At 36.1% G+C, this 19,596-nt stretch overlaps 1 protein-coding gene across 7 annotated transcripts in view; it reads left to right on the top strand.

The window, feature by feature from the left end:
• The first annotated feature begins 402 nt into the window (after nt 1–402).
• LOC134851831 (putative neural-cadherin 2) overlaps nt 403–19,596 on the top strand; it is a 100,403-nt gene continuing 81,209 nt past the window's right edge. For 4 of the 7 annotated variants that reach the window (XM_063868084.1, XM_063868091.1, XM_063868088.1 and 1 more), the window contains exons 1-5: nt 403–582; nt 1,417–2,608; nt 8,520–8,788; nt 11,292–11,483; nt 13,382–13,402. In XM_063868084.1, the coding sequence (XP_063724154.1) occupies nt 1,944–2,608; nt 8,520–8,788; nt 11,292–11,483; nt 13,382–13,402 (1,147 nt within the window). In that variant the 5' untranslated portion in view covers nt 403–582; nt 1,417–1,943. Of the gene's footprint in view, nt 623–1,412; nt 2,609–8,519; nt 8,789–11,291; nt 11,484–13,381; nt 13,403–19,596 lie in introns of all 7 variants that reach the window. The other 3 variants (XM_063868085.1, XM_063868086.1, XM_063868087.1) reach the window with 3 other exon arrangements.

Genomic DNA, 19,596 nt, shown 5'->3' on the forward strand with positions numbered 1-19,596 from the left:
TTGAACGTAAGCAAATTTTATTTCCTTTTTTTTATCATTGCAGACATTTTCTTTTCTGCACGGGAAAACGACAATAGTGAACGCATTATATTCAGCCGTCTGTTTTTTATGCGGTAGACCAACAAGCCGAAGGTTCATCAAGCCAAAAATATGATCACCATTCCAAGAAGCCGAAAATTAGTTTTGTTGATGCAACATAACTAGCTTGTCACTTTGTCACTGCTAGTCTGCAATTGTTACGTAATTATGATCTATTTTCGGTTTCAAAACATGGCGGATTGTAGATATGGCGTTCGTTGAACACACGCCGTTTTTTATTTGGTTTGCAGCGAAGCGTGAGGATGAAAAAACGCGCACAAACACGTTTCATCGTTATGTTATATTGTTTGTGTATTTCTTGCGATTCAGCAAATGCTTTTTTCAACCACATGATTCATTTTTTGTAATAAACCAACACTACATTTTGAGCTTACTCAGTTTTTCTAGCTTCAAATAACAATAACATTTGGTTACCATTCAACTGAAACTTAAGAGCTTACTTAATGTTTACCAATGTCGCAAGAAATCGATGTTATATGATAAGTCAGCATCATTTTCTAAAACTTGCAAATGAAACTGCCAAGTTGAAAACATTTTAGATTTATAAAAAATTTTGTTGATCAGGTCTTTTAAAAACTTTGTGGACCAAGTTAACATCCTTCCCCCCAAATCCGTTTAACCCGATCCAACTTTGGATGTTAACTTGATCCAACTTTGTTGACCGTGACCCTACTTAATAATCACCCCTTTTAATTAGATATTTTTCCTCACTCCCCCCACCTGCGAAGTTTTACAATTGATTTTTTGTTGACATTTTTCTATAGTTACAAATTGGGGAAAAAAGCCCAAAAGATTTAGCTAGTCGAATTTTTGACCAATCAGAATGCAGCAGAATTAGAATTCTCAATTAGCGCTAATTTACGTTTTTTGTTTTAGGAGTGGAGATTCTGGATCTTTTTAACTATCCCCCCCCCCCCTAGGGTACCTAGCAACGATTTGCCACCCCAGAAAGAAAAAATTCAATGGTTAAGCATATGTAAATTTTGTACCTAATAACGAATCTCCCCTTTAGCAAAAGGGGGCGGGTGAAATAGTTAAAGAGACCGAGATTCTTTAGTAGCTAAATACCATAGGGGGAGATCTTTAATAGGTCCTTTTTTGAAAAACTGTTTTGGTACAAGTATGATAGTTTGTTCCTTAAAATATAGATCGGTCCAATGAGAAAAAAATTTGCAACCAAAATTTTTGGAATTAAAATGCAATTTGCGTTTTTTGCAATTTTCATGAAAATGGTGGGACCCATCTTTCATACCTACTTTTTCATGCTGAATTCACAATTTTCAATGTACGTTTGATCTTTTTTTTTCTCCAAGCTAGATAGATGCACAGTGAATTATTTTCATATTCAATTTTTCTTGAATATACTTTGCTTTACGTTACATTTCATGACTAAAACAACCATCAGACTCAGCGAGTACCGGCGTTTCTTTTGATTTGAAGACCGAGCGGCTTCGGTTTGTACCATCGGTTTTATTTGCCAATAAGTTACGCATTCAGACGTATATTTTCAGTTTATGATCAAACTTTATTGAACCAAGAGTAAATTACTTCACCACTTATTTTCATCCATGAAACAACGCATGAGTTAAAAGCTATGCTTAACCAAAAATTGTGAAAGTCACCACGCCATACCTGAAACCAAAAACGGCCTGAACAAACGGCCTGAACAAAATAAAACCGTAAGTTAACTTTCATGCCAAAAAGTCAATCCGTGTCTTAAAATTACTTTCAAAGAAATTGATGGAAAACAGAATTATTCCAATTTTTTAACGATATTATAATTATTTTATTTGCGTCTTGACAAATTGGTAACGAAAATTTGGTTTTTTTTTTTTTATTCCAAAATGGTTCGTCTCAAACCCGCGTTCCTTCTTTTATGTTGGACAAACTTTATTTTATCAACTTGTGAACGAATTGAACTGAATTACGGAAAAGCCACCTGTTCACACCAGTTCGAAGACCTGTTTACACTTCCATTCAGCAACTTCCGGCTTCTGAGCGATGACGTAACAAACCCGAGTGGAAATTCCCACTTTCTCAGCCAGTTCAACATCGGAAATGGGGGAGTTGTCAAATGCAATAACCCAGCGAAAAATTACTCCTCTAAATATCAATTATGCGCGTACGACATGGATAATTTCCAACAAGTTAAAGTTGTCTTGGAAATGACTAGTCGATTTGTCCCGAGTTTTCAGTACCCGAAATACGAAGCTGCAATTGATTCTTGCTCGCCCGGGCGAAAAATTGAAGGACTTACTAACATCAGATACGGATCAACAGAACAATACACACCTGAAGTTTACTACTATATGCAACCGAGTTCTAAAATCTTCGAACCCTTCATAGTTGGATATAACACTCTCGCGATCCGAACTGTCGATAACTGTGATGCTGGCATTTACAAATTTGACTTGCTGGTTGACATGAAAAACGCAAATGGAAGCTGGAATTATCTTTCTACTGAAATTTCAATCAACGTTGGAGAAACTGCTATCTCCAAAAACCGCAGGTTAATTTCAAGTTTTCTGATTTGTTCGAGATGAAATAGGTTTTTACTGCAAATTTGTCAGTTTCTTTTTTTCTGGTAATGACCAAAAATTTTTAATTGAAATTAAGTACCGTGGATTTGGATTTTTTGAACAGGACCTTGCAATTTGTATTGGTTTGTTACCGGCTTGCGATAGTGGACAAAATAAAACGCAAATTTAAATTTTTCTCTCTGAAATGGTGGCGTGTCACGGAGCCGAATACCCGGATAGCCGAAAAATAAATTTGTTCCCGGATAGCCGAAAAAAAAATTCGTTCCCGGATAGCCGAAAAATAAGTTCGTTCTCGGATAGCTGAAATTTTGGGTCTACTTAGCAATTACCTCCCTTCTGCCGCCTTACCCATTTCTTAATTGGGGAGGGGGGAGAGATTCGTTACTAGGTACCATCGGGGTGAAAGAGATTCTACAAACTTACTTAAAAACGTTGTTTTCATTGTTATCATTACCCTTTCTCTACCCTTTGTTTCGGTACCCTTTCTCTACCCATCCCCCCACACACAAACTTAGTCCGATCATTCTTCCTTCCCATTCCCTTTCCCCTCCCAATTACTTCCTCTGACTACCCACATTTACCCCCACCATGCCCCCCCCCCCGTTTTTGGGATTTTTAGTAAAAATTTTGACCAAAAAATTCCGTTTTTCAGCGCGTGCTCCCCTTTAAAATTAGCATATACTGAAAAATTTTAGGGTTTCTCGGCCGAAAATGGATATCATAAAACATACCAAAGAGGGACCCTTTGGTTGTTGAGGGGGTCAAATCCCTGTAGTAGTCGGACTTTTGCTATTTATTAATTCAATGAGAGCAAAAGTATTAACCAATCAAATCTCTTAAAAATGTTCGGAATTTTGTAAGCTATAACAGGCTGCGCATTTTGTCCAATCAGAATGCGTCTCAAAATTTTCTGATTCAATTTAAATAAAACCGGAGGTATTTAGTTTTTTCGGCTATCCGGGAATGCGGCTCCGTGGGTATGCACCATTTCAAAGACCGTTTTGTTGAATAATAACTAAGACTTTCAACAATTTTTTTTTGAAATCCTCCATGAGGAAATAATCTCACCTACCCACGATGAGATATCTTTACTTGCTTTGAAGCACTTACCACCAGTCTATTCCGGGCATGAAAAGGCTCATTTTTGTTCGATGCATTTAGTTTTTCAAATTACGTGAAATTAAAGAAACAGCCAAATTGAGTGAAGTTTTTATATCGAAAAAGTCATTTTTTTATTGCCGAGAAGGTTTCGAATCACATGAACAGCCTGTTTTACTCCGCTTACTCAAGAAAGTTCACCTCATTGAAAAACTTACTGCAGACGGAGATAACTGGCATTTGAAGCCCTGGGATAAATTGATAAGTAGTTGAAACCAAAAAAAAAATACTCTCATGGAGAATAGCTGAGAGCATTTTCTCAAGGTCGATTAAAAAATTTTGTTGAAATTATTAAGTAATATTGACTAAAATGAAATTTTGCATTTTAACTTAGAATTTGGCATTTCAGAACTTTGGTGCATACCCACGGAGCCGCATTCCCGGATGGCCGAAAAAACTAAATACCTCCGGTTTTAGTTAAATTAAATCAGAAAATTTTGAGACGCATTCTGATTGGACAAAATGCGCAGCCTGTTATAGCTAACAAAATTCCGAACATTTTAAAGAGATTTGATTAGTTAATACTTTTGCTCTCATTGAATTAATAAATAGCAAAAGTCCGACTACTACAGGGATTTGACCCCCTCAACAACCAAAGGGTCCCTCTTTGGTATGTTTTATGATATCCATTTTCGGCCGAGAAACCCTAAAATTTTTCAGTATATGCTAATTTTAAAGGGGAGCACGCGCTGAAAAACGGAATTTTTTGGTCTAAATTTTTTCAAAAAATCCCAAAAACGGGGGGGGGGGGGCATGGTGGGGGTAAATGTGGGTAGTCAGAGGAAGTAATTGGGAGGGGGAAGGGAATGGGAAGGAAGAATGATCGGACTAAGTTTGTGTGTGAGGGGGATGGGTAGAGAAAGGGTACCGAAACAAAGGGTAGAGAAAGGGTAATGAAAACAATGAAAACAAGGTTTTTAAGTAAGTTTGTAGAATCTCTTTCACCGCGATGGTACCTAGTAACGAATCTCTCCCCCCTCCCCAATTAAGAAATGGGTAAGGGGGCAGAAGGGAGGTAATTGCTAAGTAGACCCAAAATTTCAGCTATCCGAGAACGAACTTATTTTTCGGCTATCCTGGAACAAATTTATTTTTCGGCTATCCGGGTATTCGGCTCCGTGACACGCCACCTTTGAAATTTGGCACTTTGGAGAGCAAAAACCTACATTTGCGTTTTAGTTTTGTTCATTAGTTTAGGATGTGATGTTTCCACGCGGCACTAGCCGTGAAATGTAATTAAAACCTGGCAGATTCTTAGGTTACAACTCTAGTACTCAGTGTTGGTCAATTTATGTCATTTTTGGAAAAAGGACGTTTAAAATGTCATTGATGTTTAAATTGTCAAAATTAAAAACTGAGCTAAAACGTTCATTAATGAAATTCAATCATTAAGAGGACGCATACTAAATGGAAGTTTTGCAGTTTTTGCACTGTCCAAGTTGTTTCTTTTTCCGTCTTCAACCATTCCCATTGCCGAGAAAACTATATCGAGGCCGGCCGAGGTGGGAACAAGTGCAAGTAATCTCAAGCACATATCGGAGGCCGGTTTGTTATGATGTCATTTATGACACGAGAAAATAACACGCTATTTCTGACAGACGTTTTAAACAGTGTTTAAAACATGTTTAAAACGTACTGTGTTATTAAAGGACCAACACTGCTAGTACTCATTTGAAAGTATGGACTTGTCATTGGTCTTGAGTCCCATTTAAAAAGTTTGGAATTGTAGTCTCGCTAAAAGTTTTGAAATTTACTTCAAGAGGATAAAAACAAAAGGAAAAGTTGTTAACATATGTAAATAGGTACTCTCTTGGTTTTTTCCAAAAAATTGGTATTATCAAAGATATAAATTGGCAAAACCTTTGGAGCAGCAAATTTTTTTTAAAGGATAATATAAAAGCATGTTATAAAAGCACATTGGACAGTCCTATTTGCAATCTTGCTCTCATCCATCGCAAACAAGGTAAAAAACGGAGTGCGGTCTGTGTTTAGACAACCGCGTATTCATACTCGTCAGTAAGCAGAGAATTACCATATTAGCCAATCAGAACCGAGATGAGAAAGCAAATTTACGAAATAGATAATTATTAATTATTCATTTCTTCCTTGTCTCGGTTCTGATTGGTTAATACAGTATTTGTCTAAATACTGACGAGTCTGAATACGAGGTTGTCTAAAAACTGCTACGTAACCAAAAAAAAACAATAGACCGAGGAAAGTTCAGTATTCGGTTAACTGTTTTATCAATTTATTTTAATATAAGAATTTATTTGACTGCGTTATAAATGCGGGATGGCATCCCTCATGCTCGAGGGACCCAATGCTTGAAATTAGTTTGAGCTTACTTTCAGCCAATCAGATATGAGTATTCAAAATCTCAAAGTTAATCGCGATAATCTCAAAGTAAAAAAATAAATCCAGGCCATTAGTGTTAATATTGACCGATTAGATAATAAGCAGATGAATTTTCAAGACTGAAAAAATCTTATGAATTTGAACTCATAAATCTTGATGTTTATCTGAATAGTATTACGGTTGCAAACCGCAATTAGTAATATTTTTATTTATTTTCCACTGATTTAATACGTTTTTGTTAATATTGACTTCAATTTAGTGAGAAAAGCATTTAACCAATAGGAACGCTTAGCGATTTTGATTGGTTGAAATTTTTCAAGCATTCGGTCCCCCAAGCATGAGAACCCTCCCCATATAAGCGGCATTGAAACTTTTGCTTGCTCTGATAGAGAACCAGAAAAATTGACGCAATTTTTTTATGTGGATCAAATGAGTTTTCCTGGTTAATTTCAGGCATAACTCAAAATTGAAACAGAATTAAAATTTTGTTTTCTAAGATTTCACAGTTTTTCAAATATTTTTTCATTTTGGGGAAATATCGCAAAGTTCTTGATGGTGCATTTTCAATGTCGCCTAGTATACCAGGGACCACTTTGGATTTTTTACACTTAAACGTTTTTTGTCTCATTTTAGCTGTTTTGTTTCTTTTTCTTGTTGTTTTCTAACTAAGGCAATTTCTACTTCAAAAACAAAAAACCACTGGAAAACTTGGGGAAAAAACGGATCAAGTTAACATCCTCCCCCAAATAGACAAAGTTGAAATCCTCCACCCCAGCGTTCATTTTAATTTAAATCTATTTAGCGCTGCATGTAAAATGCTCTATTCTGATTGGCTGAAAATCCGAACTCAGAACCAAGTTAACATCCTCCCCCCTAAACGGATTTAAAGGGGAGGATGTTAACTTGGTCCGAAAAAAAACAATTGTAAAATTTATTCCTAAATCATTGTTGTCAGATAATTTTGAACTATTTGTACAACAACCGGCTATTTTTTTTCGGATTTCAAAGAAAACGGAGTATTTATGCTTGGTCTGATTTTTTTATTCAGTCAATTTTCGGCGGTCGAAATAATTGTTTTCACAACAAATGTTTTAGCAAAAAATACCCCATTGAAGATATCGACTACCTGACATCAAATGTAAAAAGATAGTTTACCTCAGATCATTTTTTGTAAAGTGCTGAGAGTTTGAAAATTGCCAATTTGGCCATCCTCTGGACTAATTTATGAGCTTTTTGAAGGTTTTATTCATAATAGGAAAACGCGATTTTATTTGTGTTCAGTTTTTTTTTAATTTTCCGTCTCTCTCTATGCATTAAAATGCACTCCAGCACCAGCGGTCAACATACAATCAAAAAATGAACATGAAAGATCACATTAAAAACCTTACTTGACATGTTCGACGCATCTGTGTAAGAACATCCGAAGTGTTTCAAATTTGAGAATAAACATAAGAAAACGTTTTTTTTTGCTCACAGTTATGTTAAATTATGTTGAAACCAAAGTTGAGTTGTTGTTCCACTTCGCGTTGTAAGCATGATACTCGCGGCGAGGAAAAACAGGCTATAATTAAGATATTCATGGATTTTTAAAAAAACGGAATTTAAATTGTTACCAGAAAACAATCAGTTTGAACACCATCATCAGAAATTGAGCAACTTGTGAAAGCTCTCCCTCAGAATTGAAAAATATTGGCGCCAAAAGCGCCTTTAGAAAATTTTTAGGGTCAGTGAGCCGAAAGTGCATATCTGAAAACTGTACAAAGGGGGACCTTTTGGGTCAACAGGGGGTCGAATCCCTGAAGGAGGAGGCGTCAATGCCCCTCCCCCATTAAAACCGTTAATGGCTGAATTGTGCGAAAAATTAGCCATAGTTTCTCTTGAGTTTTCAGTCTCTTACATCAGTTTGAATGCCATGTCACTAGAAATTTAACGAACCTGAAAATCCTCATTATCGTTTTAACGTCATTATTGTCATTATTGTTTCAAATTGTTGGTATGTAAAGTTAGTTACGCTTGTTAGTTCTACGCTTTTGTTTGTTATACTAAGTTATTTTTTGTTATTCTAAGTTTTTGCATTTTTTGCATTTTTCTTGTATGGTAGGCAACCCTCGAGTGTATATTTGCAGTCTTCGAGTGTTCGGGTGTGTCACATGAGAAAACATGTATCAAAAAATGTGTTTTTGCGCATGTGAAACAAAGCATATAATTTCTTCTTTTTTATTACATGTTAGTTAACATGGTTATCATTTTACATGTGAAAAAATACATGTTTTTATTTCGAGTGCGCAGAGATGAAAAGCTTGCAACCGTTCCCATCCCGTTTTTTGTTTTTGCGATTATTTTCCCTGTAAAATACAATTTTTGTAGGTCTCGCCGATCGGCGACTGGAATTGAGAAGCGAGCTCTAACTCTAAACGTTCCCGAGGAAGAAACTTTTGATCCGATTAATGTTCCTGATTCACTGGAACCGCCGATCACAGGAACATCTTTCTCCTACAACGTGCTCGTATACGACGAAGTTTTTGAACTGAATGTCGACACTGGTTTCATGCGAATTATCCCAGGAAAAAGAGTGGATAGGGAAGAAATGGTACAGCATGAAATTGTATTCAACATGAGAGTCAATACGACAAATTGTGAGTGATCTTTGAGCCGCTTTATTTTTCCGATTGTCCTAGACCCTATAACCCTACAAAAAGGCTAAGAGTTGATTTGGTATGGTTGAAATTTCTTTGCCCGCCTACGGACCAAATTTTCATCCTAACAAGATAGGGGCGTGCGAGCGTACTTAAGGGGTTGCGTTTCCTCAACTTGCCGAAAAAACATAATCTCTCTCTTCATATACTTTCTTAACGTTTTTTTTTAATTGAGTTAGAAAAAGGAGCATAGTGTAGACTCTTATATAGGTCTTGATGACTTTCTTTCAGGAAAAATCAGGAGCGGATCTAGGATGGGGGGGGGGGTTGGATTTTCAAAGAAGTTTCGAAAATTTTGTCGACTGATTCTCTTCTCTGAGCTCTCCTAAATCAAATAAAGACCCTATTTTGTTAAAATTGCTTGAACCGCGTTTATAAGCCCTTTTTTGAAAGTTTTGACCGAAAAATAGCATTTTTTCAGCGCACGCTTCCCCCTTAAAATAAGTTAAGTTCTGAATTTATGTTAATAAGAAACTGAAGTCAACACAGACTTTACCTGCCCTCAACCTAAGAAATGATGTATGTACAAACACTGTTAAGCTGAGGTCTTATCAAACTTTTCCAACTCAGTCTTTAGTACAGAAACTGGGACGTTGTAGACTGGGACGTTGTAGACTGGGACGTTGTAGAAAATCAGGAAAAACAAATATCAGATGACTTGCTCCACTTTAAAGAGCTACCTATGAAAACACTTTCTGAACTAGACGTAACAAAATCAATGGAACCAAATAATCTGCACCCACGGATTCTTCGAAACTCGAAATGAAATAGCCAAAACCTAAAGTTTAATATTTCAAAAATCAAGGTAGAACTAGTTCGTGCTGAAACTAGTGAGGGTTCGAGATATGCAACTGTCACAACGGTAAGAAGGAATCAGAGAACAATCCAAATAGTTTAAGACCAGTCAGCCGAACATCAATATGCTGCAAAGTCTTGGAAAAAATCATAAGGCGGTACATGTTCTGTTACCTTAGTCTGAACAAAACGATATCAAACCAAAAATTTGGTTTTTGCCGGGCCGATTGACAACACTTCAATTAATAAGAGCGCTGGATGGCAGAGTTAGACAAAGGCGCTGAAGTGGATGTTATTTATATTGACTTCCAAAAAGCTTTTGTTAGTGTCGCTCATAGAAGATTACTTAACATTATCTCCAGATATGGAATCAGAGGCAGAACTCTGGACTGGATAACTGCTTTCTCGTTCAACAGGAAACAGCGAGTAGTAGTGAAGAAAAGTCACTCAGACTGCGTTCTTGTCATCAGCGGAGTCCTTCAAGGGTCGGTACTAGGACCATTACTGTTTGTAACCTACATCAACTCCATGACAGACGGAGCCACCTAAAATGTTTTTCTTGATGCTGATGATGTTAACAATTACAAACCGGTGGTACGAAAGAAGTTAAAAGAAATTTAATCTATCGAAATGCCACAAACTACCATTATCAGGAAGAACGAAGACGACAGAAAGAAATTATACAATGAAAAACAAAACCACCTTGAGCAATGTAGAAAACGAGAAAGACCTGGGGTCATCATTGAATCAATTTTTCTTTTTCGAGAACATGTTGCTGAAAAAATAAAACATGCTAATAGTACGGTTGGAATTCTGGAAAAAAAAGAAATTGGAAGTTAACAGAGAAAATCCTGGTGACCCTCTACAAAACCGTGGTTGGACCGCATCTTGAATACGCCAATCAAACGTTGGATTACTGCTGAAAAAAGACAAAATAGCGATTAAAGATGTTCAGCAAAGGGCAACCCGATTAATCCTGAGCTTATGCAAAATAGTTCACTATGAAAGATTTTGAAGATTCCTACACTGTAGTACAGCAGAAAAAGTGGACGCATGATAGAGGTGTACAAAATCTTGAACTGTGTCTACGATGTAACAGCAACTGAAGGAAAGTTAACAATAACTGAAAGAAATGTTCCTTGTAATCCGTGCAAATTGATAACAAGAAAGTCATGAAATGGTTCACAAAGTAGCTTCTTCACTTAAGCAGTCATAAACGACTGGAACTCACTACCTCACTACAAGAGTCTGTAACTTCCAGCTTTCAGTTTTCTTAAATTGGGCTAGTTTTGTCAAAAAAGCACCAATAATAAATTGACATTCAAAAACTTTACGGGCATTTTTTCTTTCCTTGCGATAAGCAAGGAATTAGCCATCGGTTTAAAATTTGAAATTCGAACTTTTTTCAAAAAAAACAAGGCAGTCTTTTTCTTCTGTTTCCTTGCATTCATTACAAATCTCGAACCTTTGGCTTTGTGATACGCCTTCGCCAAAAGTTTTTGGCCTTTCTTTAATTTTTGATACAGAAAAAAAAGTTATCTGTAGTTTAAGAAACCATGCACCACTAGCAAGTTGCTGTTTGTAAAAGTCTTTGCCTTGAGTTCTTAGCCCTGATGTGAAATGATTAACTTTGACAATTTTGGGTTAGTATACGAAGTGACTGTCAGCATCGTCGTCCTTGACAAGGACGACACCGCCCCGGAGATCATCGATCGAATTGAGCCGATCCAGGGCTTCGTACCACAGAACCCAGAGCCTGGACTCCAGATACTGGAACTCACTATCACTGACCGGGATGCCCTTCCAGATATGGAAACTCGGAGATGGGCTATTTCTTTAGGTAAGTTATATTTTTTATCATATATGGGTACGGCGAGTGATTGTTGAGCAAATTTCAAAACAAACAGATAATTTTTCTGGCATCGAACCTTTTAATTATGGTTTGAGATAACCTTTTTATTATGGTTTGAGATAGCGATTCGCGTAATTTTGTCATAACGAAACAAATCTATAATTGAGAGAAAAAACTAGGATAGGCGGTTACTGCGCAAGGGGTCCAAAAATTGGCGATTAGGTATATTCGACAACCATACTAAAATAAGCAAAAAGAAAAACAGTTTTTGTAGAAAACTCACTGGAAAAATTCAAGTATTTTGCAGTTTTTTGAATTTTGAATATTCCAAAAAGGCGTTGAAGTACCAAAAAGTAAAATAACGTTACTCAAGTAAACTAGGTTTTTATGCTTTAAATTAAGCTATTGTAAACTTTTAAGCCATAATAAGACTGCTCGCTTGCTTTATTCGCTCGAAATAAGACGAAAAATCAAAATTTTCGAACCGATTTTTCTCGACGAGGGAAAAACTTTTTCATAATTTTTAAATGTGGTTCAAATCACGACTGTAAGTGCTTTAATATGATATATCACTCAACACAGTCCGATGTTTATTTGTGGTTACTGATTATTTGTGGAAAACAAAATGAAAAAAAAACAAACACCCAAATACAAAATTCCTCCCCATTTTCAATGGTCGGAACAATAAAAAAAAAAGAAGGCCCTGTGTCTGTCTGTGACTGAAATCCTTCTAGGATGAAAAAGCGTCCATGTATGTGCTTATGGACACTAGGAGTGCTATGGGCCATATGGTTTTTTAAATATCGTCCAACTTTCCATAAGGCAGAAAGGGGTGAAAAAAGGAGTTACATGACTTCTACGTGTATTTTGCAGTTAATTGCCATTCCGTGTTTGGAATTAGGTTTTTAAAATTAAATTGATCCATTTTCGTTTTCAATTGAGGTTCCTCTATAATCATTGTTATTGAAAGTTTTTGAAACGACGAAACTGATATAAATGTTAAGCTTCGCAGTGTTAGCTTTTTTCTTAAACAAGTAATAACTTTTGACTGTGCAACCTCTTGCTCAACCATCTTTTACTTCTATAACCGGAACACGTTTTGACAGCTTTTTCTTCATCCACTGTTTATCATTGCTTACTTGAAAATCAATCACTGTGCACCACGACGTATTCCGAGTTTCTAGATCACATTCTAATCAAGAGTTAATACTATGCAACAAAAGTTATCTTTTTACTTTTTCTCTCACAGCACAAACACTTTTAATAGGAAAGTGAAGATAAGATGTGTAATTTGATAGTTTTTTTGCCGGAAATTTTGCAATTCTCGTGTATGGATGCTTCAGTTATATTCAATTAAAGATTTTTTTAATTATTCAAAAAATTTTGCTCTCAAATTGTTTTTTTTTCAATATTGAGGCTGGATGATATTGATCGGATTTTCAAATCGTCTCCGACTCTGACTTGCTCCCTGGTTAGTGCAAAAGGAGCTCAGCTGGGTGCCCAAAGTCCAATTTACCTCCATTCAATTCTAATGGTGTCATGAAGGCTCTAGGGACGCTGTACAGTTATAAGAGAAATAAAACGTTAAGTGAAGAACATCAAGTTTTGCATTTGAAACCAACCAGGGTGGCTGCGACTTGCAAGTTTTCTTGAAGTTGTGAGGCAAATGAACACTTTTTCATTAATTTCATCTAAATTCTAAATAAGTCAAATTTAGACAATTCAACAACCAACAGTTTTGTATAACTCTTCTTTAAATTGTAGTTCTCAACTAGCACGCGTTCTCAAAATGCACGTTTCTAAACAATTTTTTAAGTACTGAAAGTTTGTCCTTGCCTTTCTCACATTGACAGAATTTTAATTTGTTCGAGTGTCTGGATTTTTAGCGCAGCAGACGGCAACTCCGGGTTTGTTCGCTATCCTTTCTGAATTGCTAACATAATTGTTTTATTTTATTGCTTGATATGAAATAATGAATGTAACAACCAGATATTAATTCTTCCTTTTTTTCCTCTGCAGTTTCTTCGTCTTTTACAAAATACAAATTAAGAAAATATTGAGTTAGGACCGATGGGTATAACTCATAGAGTAATTTCGGATAGGGTACACCGTCTGCTCGTCACGCTATCTTATTTTCGGCCGGATAGATTCGTGCAACTTCTTAGTCTAATACCGATCCTAATCTTACTCTTATACTATCTAGTCTCAGGTTGTTTAACTAGTCTCTGCTAGGCTCAATAGATCTAGGGTATACTGGTTTATTGCGGCTGCTGAAGTGCTCGGGAGAGTTCAACTAATTTCTAAGTTAAATTCAAATCTCTCTGGTGCTGAAATTACAAGTAATTTCAGCACTTACAAATAAGTGGGTTGTTAGTTATATGGATCATGATTGGTTAATATTAAATACTTTACATTGGTAAAATATCTAATTTATCCAATCATAAAATGTAGTTTAGATCAGGTTCCACCCATCCGGGTTTTACAGAGTTTTTTAGAATAGTTCTTCTGCAATTCGAAGGATGGATGATGGACGTTGGTATTTGGCGAACATCATAATTTTCTTCCGTTTCCTCTTTGTTAGAGAAGTTCCAGGAAGCTGGAGTTAGGGACATAAGACGTTGTGTCTTCTAGTGACAACGACTAAGTCTCTGCAACAAACTCAAATCTGATTTCAGAATGGTTGGCTATGTCAGGTTTTTCTGTTCTTCGTGGAGAACTTCTTTTGTGTCTGATCTAGTTTGGGAATGGCGTGGAGATTGTGCGTGGAGGGGATGCCTGGTTACTCGGATCTGTACGTATACTTGAACATCGAGGTGGTCATTGGTCTAGTTCAATGAAGTCCTTTTCTGCGAAGTCAAGTCGTACTCTAAATCCTTTGAGTTGTGATTGTGAGTGGCATATCGATTGTAGTTGGCCATTCTCTCTCGAGTGTAGTGGGGTCGTTTTGTCTTTAGATGTTCGTCCTTGGTGTTGTATTCTGATCTATGTATTGCATAATGTATTTTATAAAACTTTTATTAGTTTAATATTTTTTAATTATGATTTTAGTTAGTTGTTTTCACAAAAGCTTTTTGTTTTAGTTCGGTTATTTTGAAGAGTTACTCACCCTTGAGTAGCTCTTATTAAAAATAGAAGTGTGGTCACAAAGCGTGGATGTAGCGCGGTGGGTTAGGCCGGCTATAGAGCATGCTCAGGACGTCCTTCCTGGTGGGTTAGGCCAGGAGTGGGAGTATGATTTCATGCGGTTTTTGTGAGGGGTCCTGTTATGTGACAACGTTTTATGTTGAGTTGTTGTGGTTTTTTCTTATGTCTTGTTGGTTGTGTCCTTTTTTCAAAAATCAAATTGTTTGTGGTATGGGTTCGTCTTTCGACTTTTTTGTGTTTTATTATTTCTTTCTGAGACTTTTTAATAGTCTTCAAAAGAATAATTTATCCAGTTTTAAACTGGGTTAATCCGGTTTGGGTACCGTTGGTTTCCTTTTCTTAGTCATGCTGTTATTCTATGATTTGTGGTATTTAGTAAGCTGCGTTGGTTAGTTTTGTTTAGTATATAATTCCTTTCCAACCGGGTTAAAGGAAAGTTTAAAACGTGTTATCTTGTGTTAGAGTTGTTGAGTGTTAAAACTTGAAACTGAAATTCATTATTTTAAACAATTCTTCGTGGGCGAGCTGTGCGAGTGTGGATAGAATTTCTGTGCGAATAAATGAGAATATCAAAAGGTTAGTTCTGCATTTGCGTTTTATCAATTTACTACATAGAATTTTGAATTTTACTGCTTTTTATTGGGAAAAATTAAGTTACAAATTTTCATCATTATTAGATTTACTGCTTGGGGGAGAAATTTATAAATGAATTTACTGCATTGGTATTAAATTGATTAAATTTATGAGTGTAAAAGATTAATAGAATTTTGAAATTGTTTGAAGAAGTTTTCGATTTTTTTTTTTTCTTTTGTGAATTTTTTAGATGATTGTCGGATGAAGGCTAAAAATGTAAAGAAAACATGGATAAAGAATGGTGAGTTTCTAATATTGTAATTAGTTAGTAATATACATTTAATTCATACTTACCTGTTAGTTGTCGGGGAAAAAACCGTGGGGGAAGATGTCGTGGTTGAGATCGGAAGTTGTTAGTAGTTTAGCTAAGATGCGGATGATATTTTTAGTCTGAAGCAGTGGCCAAAGCAATTGAAGTGCCTTAATGGTGGTTAGTTCTTCAGTGCCAACTGCAAACTCGTAAGGTGTGTTTTGGATTAGATTATATAATTTGTGATTGAATTTAGTGTTGTGGATGAATTCTAAAATTGGGATTTCTATAGGTTGTACAAACTCGTGCGGGATAAGGAAGGGTCGGGATTCTTCGGCGTTGAAGGTCTTGGTGATGGGACAGAAGATGTACATTTGGGTTATGGGATCATAATTGCGAAGAATACCATGAAGGTTAGTATCTTTAATGCAATATGTGAAATTTAGGGAAAATGGTGAAGTGTATTTGGAATTAATGAATTGAAAACGATGGTGTGGTTGTCTAGAGGGTGTGTGTAGGTCAAAGTGATTTTGGATGAAGCGATAATAACTATATGTGTGGGTTTGTTTAGTGCGCAACATAATATCGTGTGAGCAGTGTAAATCTCTTTCGTGTGGTGCAAGGAAATAAAAGGTTAGTGAAAATATTTGGAAGCGTTCTTTAAAACTTTCGTATGCTTGTGTGTCTGTTAGTGCTTCTGAAATAATGTGGTCAAACTTTCGATCGAAGATGTTTAATGTAAATACATATGGTGTTGTGATGAAAAATTTCTCGGTGATTTGTGGATTAGCGAAGCGATCGTCGTCTAAGAATTGATCTTGGTTAGCTCTGATGATGTTATGATCATAGTATTCGAGTGTATATTCATTAGCTCTAGGTGCAGTGTGTGTTTTTAGTGATTTTTTATATCCAACGTAAGTAAATTGTCTAGCGGTTAGTGGTGTAGTGAGTCGATATAGCATGTCCTTATTTCGCTCTATATCGACGTGAGTGCTAGATAAAGGTAAGCAAAGGGGATTAGTAAAATAATAATATGAGGTCCAAGAGAGAGTGGGCATTAAAACGTATTCGTCTACAAAGCTGCGTGTTTCGCTAGTGTCGTGAGGGGTGTTTAAGGTGTATTGTGGGAATGAGGGTAAGGTAATAGCTAAAAATTCTTTGGTGTTAGTGTGCTTGGGATGGTTGATGTATTCACGGGCTGTTCCTGGTTTTGCTGGGAAAGGATGGTTGGGGAACTTTCTTTTAAAAGTGCGGTAAGCTCTATTAGTGTTGAGTGAAGATTCAGTAGATGTGGATGATGGTGCTAATGATTCAGTATAATTTGAAGAGGGTGTAGGGGTAGGGGGGTTGGATGAATCTATTGTGGAAGAGATTTGGTTTATGGTTGGGGTGTGAAGGTGGTAGGGTTGTTGTTGGAGGGTTATAAAATTATCCAGCTCTGGGGAGATTCGGGGGGTGTCTGGAGAATTAGATGATTGGTCAGAATGAAATGAGGAGTAGGTTGGGGTAACTTGGGAAGCATAAGAGGGTGTAGAATTGATTGGGTCAGGGTTATTTGATAATATAGGTTGAGAAGGGGGTTGAGAAAATTTTGAAGAGTTATGAAAATTATTGGATGGGGATGGTTCTGAATCGGCGAATTCATCGGGGGTTTCAATATTCGGGTTATTGAGTTGTGAGGTGGAGTATAAAACTGAGATGTGTGAATTAGTGTCGGAATTCATGCCTGATGTTACATTACTAGATGGGAAATCGGGTGGCGGAAAAGCAAAAAGTGGTATTATTTGGATTGGAGAGGTGAGGTTGGTTGGGTGGGAATTTGATCGGTGTAGGGATCCAAGTTGTCGGCTCATCGTGGGCTAAAAAAAATGATTATTTTGAGACTGAAAAGCGGTGGTATGGGGTTGTTCAATAATTTGTTCATAAGTATTATCATCCTGTGACTGGTGTGTCATTATATGTTGGATGGGACTTTGTGATGTGGTTGGTCGAAAATTTGGATTATGTGTGATTGCTAAATTTCGAAAATTTCGTGGGACTAGGGATAGTGGATGGTTATGTGGTAGGGGTGGTAACTGTGGTGCCGTTGGCGTTGTGTCTACATTGTTATGTTCTTCGTCGTATGTGTTTTGTCGTGTTGCTATTTTTGTATTGTATTCTTTTATTTGTGCGTCTAAAAGAATTTTGTTTATAGATGTAGAAAAGATTCCAAAAAATCCTGCAAAGAGTATGCGTGCTACGCTTGCTTGTCTATTTACTTGTGTGTGTATAGCACATGTGTTGTAAATTCCTTTTAAAAGTGAGAAAAGAAATCCAATAAAGTTAAACATTGCGTATAAAATAGTCAATTTTTCTAAGATGTAGTAGGGCCATCCTAGAAAATCAAGAATTTCATTTTTAAGTGTAACAAAGCTAAAAATGTTAATTGGTGATGTATCTTGGGGACGGTATTTTTCACCGTTTAGATATATATAATCTTTAATATCTTTAAAATATCCGCTATAGTCTTGCGTGTAGATATCGGCAAATCCTGCGGTTTCTGCAAGTTTGCGTAAATTTTGGTCTATTGATTGTCTTTGTATAGTGTCCATTTGTGTTAATAATTCTTGGAATTGTTGTGTTCTAATGTGATGTTGAATATCTGATTTTGAATATATTCCTATGGATTGTAAGTCTATATTTGGGTTTCGAGCAATAGCGCGAATGCTTTCTGGTGAAAATTTCTTGAGTGATTGCATTAATGTGGGATATGGAGTGAGAAGGTAATATTTATCTTCGTCAGGGTTTAGTTGTACTACATTGTGGCTATTTTCTGATCCACATGGGACTGCGGTATCCCAAAAATAGGTTCTTCGTGAAAGTGTGTCAACGAAATGTACTTTATTCTTATAAAAGTTAGGGATTCTTTTATAGCATCGTTTATCTTCAAAAACGTAGAGTGGTGATACTTTTTTAGTGCAAGTATAAAACCATAAGATGTTTCCTTCATAGTCTAAAAAATTTGATCTATTTCCTGATAATAAGTATCCTGCGTAGGGTATTTTTAATACTGCTAGTGCAAGTGATTGTAATATTTGTGTTCGTTCTAATTCGCATAGTTGGTGTAGTGTTTCTAATTCGGAGAGTGACATTTCTTGAAAAATGCGGCTAATTGTATAATCTAGTTTCATGTCTAAGTGAATATCATAGTGGATATTACCGAAATATGTAGTATTCATTAGTGATAATTCTTGTAAACGTGTGCTATGAGCGTCTTGGGGTTTTAGATGTCCACCAGGTTGACCTGTGCTTTTTTGGAATTTAACTGGTATATATGATGTTCCTTCATTTTGGCGTTTACCTGTGGCGTATGGGTCGATTTTTATCTTTCCAGTGGTCATGTCGAATCCATTTTCGTATTCAACTAGTATTTCAGAGTATTGTGTTTTATGAAGTGGATTTCTATATTTACATGCAAGTTCTGTTTCTTGGTATATTTGAAAACGTGTTAATTTATTTTCTATTTTGTGAATGTTTCGAAAATCAGTACTTATTTTTCGTGATGGATTTACTTGTTCATATGGTATTGATTGTATGAAATATTTGTCGTGAAATTTGATCATACGAGCGTGTATTCTTGCTACTTGAAATGTTGTACATGTGTCTTCAGGGAACCAAACAATTGTTGCTTGTGTTCTTGTTGTAGGGTCACAATAACCTTGATCATTTTTACAAGGTAATCTGATTCCTTGATAGATCATTGTGTTATCTGATAAATCTCGTGTGAGTTGTATTTTTTCGAGTTGTATTTTCCAATCGAAAAACATTATTTCTTGGTATCCTTTATTTTTTGTGTCTGCTTTGCACTTTGATGGGTCATTTATACCGATGTGTGGTATCCAATGTTTATCGTGTATGTCATAGGTTAATCGTCCGTGTGCGCCGTTATATGGGTATTTGTCATCTAGTTTTATATGTCCTTGGTGTCTTTCAAGTTGTGATTGATGTATAGAGTCTGAAAAAACTTGAAAGTATACTAACTTTCTTTCGGAGTTTTTATTTTGTGTGATGTTTAGTCTAAGTAATTCATTTTTA

The sequence above is a fragment of the Symsagittifera roscoffensis genome, chromosome 7, assembly GCF_963678635.1.
Source record: "Symsagittifera roscoffensis chromosome 7, txSymRosc1.1, whole genome shotgun sequence".
Lineage (NCBI taxonomy): Eukaryota > Metazoa > Xenacoelomorpha > Acoela > Convolutidae > Symsagittifera > Symsagittifera roscoffensis.